The sequence below is a fragment of the Elephantulus edwardii genome, unplaced genomic scaffold (genome assembly GCF_000299155.1).
Source record: "Elephantulus edwardii isolate Elephantulus edwardi_28Jun2011 unplaced genomic scaffold, EleEdw1.0 scaffold00030, whole genome shotgun sequence".
NCBI lineage: Eukaryota > Metazoa > Chordata > Mammalia > Macroscelidea > Macroscelididae > Elephantulus > Elephantulus edwardii.
Window position 1 is genome coordinate 19,797,163 of NW_006399780.1, and position 8,961 is coordinate 19,806,123.

The following is an 8,961-nucleotide window of genomic DNA, read 5'->3' on the forward strand; positions in this document are numbered from 1 at the left end:
GAATCTTATGGTCCCACTACAGCAGCTACCTAGGTTTGCATTCAAAGCCTTTCACAATCTAGCCACACAATTACCTTTTCTGTTTTTTTCTCCAATTTTCTATTTTTTAATATGCATATTGTGCCACATGAACTCAGTCTTCTGAAGACTTCCAATATATTCCATATCCCTTTTTACTCGTGCCATTCTAGATTACATAAAGTGTTAGCTTTATGTTCTATTCTTAAAAAGTTCTATGCTTGGGAAGTGGCTGCCATGGCGAGGAATGTGTTGTACCCGCTGTACCAGCTCGGAGGGCCACAGCTCCGAGTGTTCCGAACCAACTTCTTCATCCAGCTGGTGCGGCCTGGCACAGCTCAGCCTGAGGACACTGTGCAGTTCCGGATCCCGCTGGAGATGACCAGGGTGGACCTCAAGAACTACCTGCAGAGTATCTACCAGGTGCCGGTGGCAGCTGTGAGGACGCGGGTGCAGCACGGTTCCAACAGGAAACGAGATCACAGAAACGTGCGGGTGAAAAAGCCAGACTACAAGGTCGCCTATGTCCAGCTGGCTCATGGACAGACCTTCACCTTCCCGGACCTGTTTCCTGAGAAGCAGCCAGACCCCAAAGGTGTCACCGAGGAGGACCTGCGGGAGCAGTTCATGAAGGAGGAGCAGCAGAGGCAGAGTCGGGATCCCCGGCGTGGCGATGTCCCTAACTGGTTTGGCCTGTGGCACGGCCACCGGGCAGACCAAGCCCCAGGCTCCAATAAAACAGCGGAAAGCACTGTGGAAAAAAAAAAGTTCTATGCTTTTAGTTTCCATATTTTAGGTCCTTGATCTGTTCTAATTTTCATGTGTAGTATGAGATATGAGTTCATCTTTATTCTTCTGCATGTGTTGATACAGTTGTCCTCGCACCCCTTATTAAAGATATTATTCTTTATTCCATTCAATAGACTTAGCACTCTTATTGAAAATCAATTGCTACATATATATGGGTTTATTCCTGAAGTCTCTATTCCATTCCATTGGTCTATATTCCTGTAACTCCTGTGCCATGGAGTCAGAACTGACTCACAGCTGACCCTTCAGTAGGTTTTCAGAGGATCTAAATCACATGGGAGAAGATCATCTATCTCTCTCCTGTGGAGCAACTGGTGGATTCAAACTCACTGCCTTTGGGTTGGGAGCATACCTGCTTATCGCTAGGCCAGCAGAGCTTCCTATATATGGTTATCATTACACAGTATAAGACTTTTTAATACTGTAGTTTTGTAGTATGTTTTGAGATGGCTTTGGCTATTCAGGACAGCAGTTTCATAAAAATTTGAGGGTTGTTGTTAGGTGCTACTGAGTTAGCTCTGACTCACAGCAACCCGATATACAATAAAACATTGTCCAATCCTACATCTTTCTAAATCTCTACTGTGCTTAAGTGCATTGCTTTAGTCACTGTTTCAATCCATCTTCTTGAGAGTCTTCCTCTTTTCACCAAACTTCTATTTTATCAAGCATGATGTCTTTCTTCAGGGACTGGACTCTCCTGATAATGTGAGCATAAGCTTTCTCCTTTCTGCAAAGACTATAGGAATTTTATAGAGATTGTGTTATATCTATAGATGTATTTAGATAGTATAATATCTCAACCCAAGAACAATTAATTGTGCTCATATAAAATCTATACTTGGATCAGGAAGCAGTAGTCAGAACAGAGTAGGGAAACACTGCATGATTCAGGATCAAGAAAAAAGGTGTAGGGAGCTCTGGTGGCCTAGTGGCAAGAAGCTGTGCTGCAATCCCAAAGGTGCACGGTTCAAATCCACTAGATGCTCTGCTCTTAGCAGAGGGGCAATATCCTCTTGTGCCCGTTGGATCCGATTGGGCAGCACACAACAAGAAAAACAAAACAAAACTTAAAAAAAAAAAGGAAAAAGGTGTACACCAGGCATGCATCCTATCTTCATACTTTTTCAATCTGTATGCATGACAGATCCTTAGGGAGGCTAGACATTGTAAAGAAAAATGTGGCATCAGGATTGCAGGAAGAGTCATCAACACAAACAACCTGGCTTGCTGAAACTTAAGAGGGCATGAGGCATTTGCTGCAGAAGGTCAAGGACTGTAGTCTTCAATATGGATTGAAGCTCAACATCAAGAAAACAAAGATTCTCACCACTAGGCCAATTGGCAGCTTCATAATGGACGGAGAAGAGATTGAGATTGTTGATAACTTCAGTTTGCTTGGTTCCACAATCAGCACTGTAGGCACCAGCAGTCAGGAAATTAAAAAAAAAAAAAAGAATTTCACTGGAAAGTCTGCTGTCAGAGACCTCTCCAGAGTATTGAAGAGCAACGATGTCAGTTTGGAGACTAAGGTGGTCTTCACAATAATTTGCTATGCATCAGAAAGCTGGACAATGACAAAGGATGATAGAAGAATTGATGCCTTTGAGTTGTGATGCTGGAATGTTGAATATACTGCCAGGAGAACAAACAAATCTGTCTTGGAGAGGATGAAACCAGACTGCTCCCTGGAGGGAAGAATTTTGAAGCTCCGTCCCATATAGTTTGAGCACGTGGCCAGGAGAGACCAGTCCTTAGAGAAGGACATCCTGTTTGAAAGGGTGGATGGACAGGACAGAAGAGGAAGATCCAGGATGAGATGGATTTACTCAGTTACTAGAGCAGTGGGATTAGAAATGATGAGGTAAGCTCAGGATAGGGCAGGTTTCAGAGCTGTTGTACAGAGGGCCATTATGAATCACAGGCAACTCAATGGCACATAACAGCAACATCTCAGCAGCACTGGCTTTCTAGCCTACTCTTAAGAATGCTTGCTAAAAGGGGGAGAAGAATAAAAAAAAAAGGAATGCTCCATTTTTCTGCTTACGAAACCTCCAATTTTAACTCTCTCTTGTCTCCTCCATAGAAGCATCCTTCTACCTGTTGTTGTTGTTGTTGTTAAGTGCCGTCGAGTCTTAGGCGACTCATAGCGACCCTGTGAAGGAAAGTCCTCAACACTTGTGTGACTTTCATCCTCTCTCAGGTTCAAAGGGTTTCTGGAGGCAAGCTATTTACAGAAGTGGATGTCACTTCTGCTTCCAAGCTTGTTTTAATTGGGGAGCTCCACCAAACACTGTCTGCCATGGATAACCAACCATTAACACATTTGACACATCTGTGTAACAGTGTTCAGCTTCACAGCAACCACAAGTTACCTCTGTACGGCAAGTGGACACACCATGGCTATATGACCTAGAGGAATGTTTGAACAAACACAATGAAAGACAGGCCTGAGGAATGCTGATTAAAAGTCTTTCTACCTAGACCTTGAATAACCAAACTGGAGCTCTCCTGATTCATTTTAGAGGCTTGTCACTTGGGAGTTCACAAGAAAATTGTTGAAATACTTTTCTTTGTAGTATATATTAATTAGTTCTATAGTTGTTATATTGTTTCTCCCATCTGTCTTAGGTCCTCTGACTCTTTTGTAAAAGTATTAGAAAAACTCCTGGGTGAATCTTAATTCTTCTTGGAAGGATTCTAAAGATATAACTGTCAGAGATGAAACAGAAATTATCTTCCTGGATAATGCAAAGCTATAGAAAGTGCTCCTGATCTAAAAGAAAAATGTCAGGGACTAAAGGGTAGTAGAAAGTCAAACTTCATCAACCCTTCCCCATTGTGAAATCCCTGTACTCAGTAAACTTCTCTTTTCTCATTTTGCAATGACTTGTCCCTACTGGAAAACCACAGACCTTGCTCCTCATACCTTATCCTGGTCTCTTTGCCCCTCCTACTCTCTCATTTCTGGTCTTGAAAGCTCTAAAATCTCTTTTCATATCAAGCCAAAGAAAAACCTGCTTTTAAAAATTTTTATTTTTAAGGCGAGCTCTGGTGGCCTACTGGCAAGAAGCTGCACTGCAACCCCAGAGATGCGAGGTTCAAATCCACCAGATGCTCTGCTGAAGGAGGGACAATCTCCTCCTGTATCAGTCAGATCTGATTTGACGGTACACACATTAAAAAAATTATTTTAAATAATTTTTATTGTGATTTTAATGAAAGTTTACAGAAAACTTGAATTTTCATTCATTCATTGTTGGATATTTTTCTTCCTACCCACCTCCAGTTCGCTATTCCTTTTTTTAAAAAAGAATTCATTGTTGCACAGAAAAATCTGCTTTTTAAAGCTCGCTAGCTTTTCATCCTTCTCTGACTTCATCTTGGGGAGATTACTGTGGTGATAGACTCCTCCTGTTGCTGAGGTTTATCTAATTGGTATACTACGTATTTATTTGCATACTTTTATGGCTGTGCAGACTTTCTGTGAAAAGCTGAAGTGGCCCCACAAAGTCTAGGGGGTTACTGGAAAGAGCTGACTGGGGTTATTACATCCACTTCATGTGGGGTGGCTATTTAGACTCGGATTTTCCCCAAAGTTGCTAGCGTTAAGGGCTAAGGGAAGCATGGCTCCCCCTAGAGGGAGTGTGTATTAAGGCGGCGTGTTGCTTTATGTCAGGTTGATAACTGAAAGGTGAAATCCACCAGCTACTTTGTAGACATTGTCCTCTGGTAAAGAGTTACAGTCTCAAACTGATGGATGGTCACTGAGAGTCTGCATGGCCGTGGGTAAGACGGTAGCACATTACGTGTTGAACTGTTAACTGAAAGGCTTCCAGTTGAATCCAGCAACTGCTGTGTAGGAGAAAGATAAGGCAGTTTGCTCTAGATTTAGTATTAGAAACCAAATGGAAGATCTCTAGAAATCAACATCCAGTCGCCAACAGAAGGTTGTGGTGTTGGGTGGTTAGTTTGTTTTTTTTAAAAATTATATTTATTTGCTTACAAAGTTCGCATATATTGTGTTTTACACTATTCTTCATTCTTACTGTGTTTCGTTCTCGTGCATTATGTTTTATAAAATTAATCACCATCAGACCTTGCCTATTATTACCCTGTCTTTTCAGGTCTCCACCAGAACCTTCCCATTTCCTTCACCCCTCCCTCTTCTCACCAAATTATGCAACACTGTGGTTTTGTCCCTACCCATCCGTCTGCTCCCACCCTTTCTTCCTTAGGTCCCCGTACATGTTTTACTAGTTATCCTTCTGTTTTTACAATAATGATCGTATGCAGTATTTGTCCTTATGAGACTGAGTTAGTTCACTCTGCATAATGCTCTCCAGTGTCTACAAAAGTTGTAGTATTTTTCAAAATCATCGCTCCTGAGTGCTGCATTATATTCCATTGTTTGAATGTACCGCAGTTTCTTAATCCCCATTCACTCTGGAAGGCAGTTTGGCGTTTCCTCAGTTGACCATAAAAACTTCATATGACCCACCCAGCTATACAGCTACCAGGAATATCCCAAGGAAATTAGAACTGTGACACAAACGGAGATTTGTACAGTAATGTTCATAGCAGCGTTATTCACCATCATAAGAACATGGAAATAGCCCACATGTCCAACCTCAACTGAATGGAGTGTTGCAGGATTGGTTGCGGGGGGTGGGGGTGGGGGTGGTTTGTTTTTTAAGGCGGGTCAATGGTATCACGTGACCTCTGTTCTACCAATTAAGAATTAACAATTGCTTCCTTTATTCTCCATGGAAACAACCCCTCCCCCATCCAGACAATCTAATCATTTTGCAATTTTATTGAAAGGCCAAACTGACGATCAAATGACTGTGTCATCTGACTGGACAACTTTGCTTCCGCTAAGCAAGGTAGTACACTGATTGGTCAATAGAGCAAGAACTGTTCCCCGTTGTCCAATGATCTGTATTATGGGCGGAATTTAGTGGAGACGTGGAACCAATCAGCGGTGGCGTTGCTTTTGAGACTCCACGTCTGCACCGGCTGCCCAGCAAGATGGAGGCCCTGATTTTGGTAGGAGCCGGAGGGGGAACGGAGATTCTGCGTTGTCTGTTTGGGCCGGGAGTCGGGGTTAAGCCTGAATAAGAGGGAGGAGAAGGGGAATTTCTGGGTTATTCTCAGAACTGAAGGTCCTGCTGTCTGTAGATTAAATATGTGGCCTACTGCAAGAGCGAAAGCCTTGAATTAGAGTAGTAAGTCCTGCCGGAAAGAAGGCGTAGAGTTGGTGGAAAGTTGAGGGGAGTACTTGGAGCCTTAGGATACAGAGTAAACGTACTAAATTTAGTGTCTGTTCCTTCTTATTGTTAGACTCTTCTCCTAATTTAGTTTCCTCAACTCCCTTGCCCCCAGACCCGAGTGTAACGTGTTCTGTCTCTTGTTGGTTTGTCAAAGTTTGTTTCTTCCTCTTCTGTCACGTTTCTTGAAACTTCTTTCCCTCCTTCTATCGACTTCACCGTATTCCTTCAAACATGTTTGTAATGATAAAGAATCACTCTTCTAGCAAAGTTGTGGAATGGTTGACAAAAGAGCATAGATTGTGTAGTGGATTTCCAGGCATCTATTCTTTTCTCCTTTTCTCTCTCTTTTGGACTTTGTTGTGTACCGTCCAGTAGGAACCACCTAAGAGCTGACCCTCCAGCGGGTTTTCAGAGTTCATATAGAGGCATGAAGAGATTGCTCATCTTTCTCCCGCAGAGAAGCTGGGGGATTGGAACCCAGCCTTTGAGTTGGCAGCGCATCTACTCACCACTTACTACTTACCAGAGCTTATGTCGGGTTTGATATGCTGACTTTGTTCTGGAAATACGAGAATTTTAAAAACTCAAGGATGTGTTATCCCTCGGACCATAATATATTACTATTTGTTCAACTGACTGCTTTGAGTTGACTTCTAGGCCTCTTTCCAAGAAAGCTTTTCCCATCCTTTCCTTCTGACTTAATAATAGCTTTCCATATCTAGATCATCATCAGGTAAAAATAAGTAACAGATTTCAATTCTTTTTCAAAATGGCAGTGATGGAGATAATTTCTTCTCATGTGCATTGGCCAACGTAGGAAAACTTAAAATAACAACTAGTTTTAAAGCCTTTTCTATTTCTAGGCAGTTAGCTAATATCCAATTAAACAGAGTAGGGTAGTTGCTAGGGAAATCTTTAGAAGGCTTTAGAAAGTTTAAGACTCCTCTACTTAATGTTTAGGGAACTCTTACGGTCTGTGGTAAGGAGTTGCACTGCCAGGCACGTGGTTCAAATCCACCAGGTGTTCATGAGAGAAAGATGAGCAATCTCCTTCTATGTGATTTGTTGTTTTTGTTAGGTGCTGCCGAGTTGAGTGTGACTCACAGAGACCTTATGACCAACAGATCTGAACTCTTTCCTATCCTGTGCCATTCTCGTCCTCTCTGACACACTTGAACCCATTGCTGCAGTCACTGTGACAGTCAGTCTCATTGAGGGTCTTCCTCTCTTTTGCTGTCTATCCACCTTTCCAAGTGTGATAATCCCTTTCCAAGGAACAGCTTTCCCTAGCAACATTCCAAAAATAAGTGAGGCAAAGTTTTGCAATCCTTGCCTCTAAGAAGCACTCTGGCTGTACTTTTTCCAAGATATATCTGTTTGTTCTTTTGGCTGACCAATGGTATTATCTCCAACACCACAACTCAGAGGCATCCATTCTTCTGTCATCCTTATTCATTGCCCAGTTCTCAGATACATAGTCATGAAAAGACCATGGCCAGGCACACCTTAGTCTCCAAACTGATGTTATTGCTCCCCAGTAATTTGCTGTCTCAGAAAACCTGCAGGAAGATTAACTATGACATGATTCTGAGTCCACTGCATATAACAGCAACACTTAAGTTTAGGAAGCTGTAGTGGCCTGCTGCTAAGGAGTTGCACTCCCAACCATTTTAGTCCACCTACCATCCCTCAGGAGAAAGATGGGCATTGCCTCTTGTGTGGTTTACAGCCTCTGAAAAGCTGCTGAAGAGTCACCTCTGAGTAATTTCTGACTCAGTAGTGTATAACAGCAACAACTTCAGTTTATAAAGAAGCCTGCTTGGAGGTAAATGAGTGAGGGAGAAGATACTTGGAGAGCCTTTTTGGCAAGATGTTGAGATCTCTAAGTAATACTGAAATGAGGGAATTTTGTGTGAGTCTTGTCACTTTTCCTCTCACTTCAGTTTCCCATCCCTGTGTCCTCAGTGAAACTATTTCAAGCATTTCTTCCTTACATCCAAATACAGGCTGCATTCATAGTATCCCTACTGACTTTTTCAAGTACCCTGAACTTTGGTTTAAACATTATGTTGTTGGTTCTGACTCATAGTGACCTCATATTTATTAGATCTGGAGAAGGTGCAACCAGAGTAGCCCTTGGAGGCAAAGGTGCTAAAGCTTCATCTCACATACTTTGGCCATGTTACCAGGAGAGGCTATTCCTGGAGACGGACTTCATGCTTGGAAAGGTGGAAGCGTAGTGAAAGAGAGGAAAACCTTCAGTTAAATGAATTGATATAGTGACTGCAGTAATGGTCTCCAATATGTCAGAGATTGTGAGAATGGTGCAGGTAGGGAGGACAGGGTTCAGATCTTTTGTTCATACAGTTGCTATGGGTCGTGCTCAACTCAATGGCACCTAACAACAAAAACAATGACTTTTTATCATGAGGAACTTTTGGGCTTTTTTTAAATTTTATTTTATTATTTTTTTGTGTGTACCGTCAAATTGCCTCTGACAGGTATAGGAGGAGATTGCCCCTCCCATGAGGAACTTTTGTAAGGAGGTTTGGGAAAACCAAAATACAAGGAAATGAATTGCTTGCTCCAGAAAACACAATGTCAAAACCTAGATTATATCCTTTTCCAGTTCATAAGCATCATGATTGGGTGTTCATGCTTCTGTATGATATGTGCCACCCTTTAAACCTTGTTAGGACATTGGCACACTACCCATCTGATGTGAAAAACACATACACAAAACACCTGGATTAGATTTTTATTTCCTAAGGAAGAAGTTCAAGCTGCTTTGAAGGAAATAGCAAAAAATAAGGCCCCAGGAATAGATGGTATACCAATTGAAGTATTTCAGATAACAGAT

General features: G+C 42.0%; 1 protein-coding gene and 1 pseudogene across 1 annotated transcript in view; both read left to right on the forward strand.

The window, feature by feature from the left end:
• The first annotated feature begins 255 nt into the window (after window positions 1–255).
• Window positions 256–822, forward strand: LOC102852989 (annotated as a pseudogene).
• A 5,014-nt stretch (window positions 823–5,836) lies between these two features.
• COPZ1 (coatomer protein complex, subunit zeta 1) overlaps window positions 5,837–8,961 on the forward strand; it is a 28,324-nt gene continuing 25,199 nt past the window's right edge. Inside the window, exon 1 of the mRNA XM_006883925.1 lies at window positions 5,837–5,877. Within this exon, the coding sequence (XP_006883987.1) occupies window positions 5,860–5,877 (18 nt within the window). The 5' untranslated portion in view covers window positions 5,837–5,859. The remainder of the gene's footprint in view (window positions 5,878–8,961) is intronic.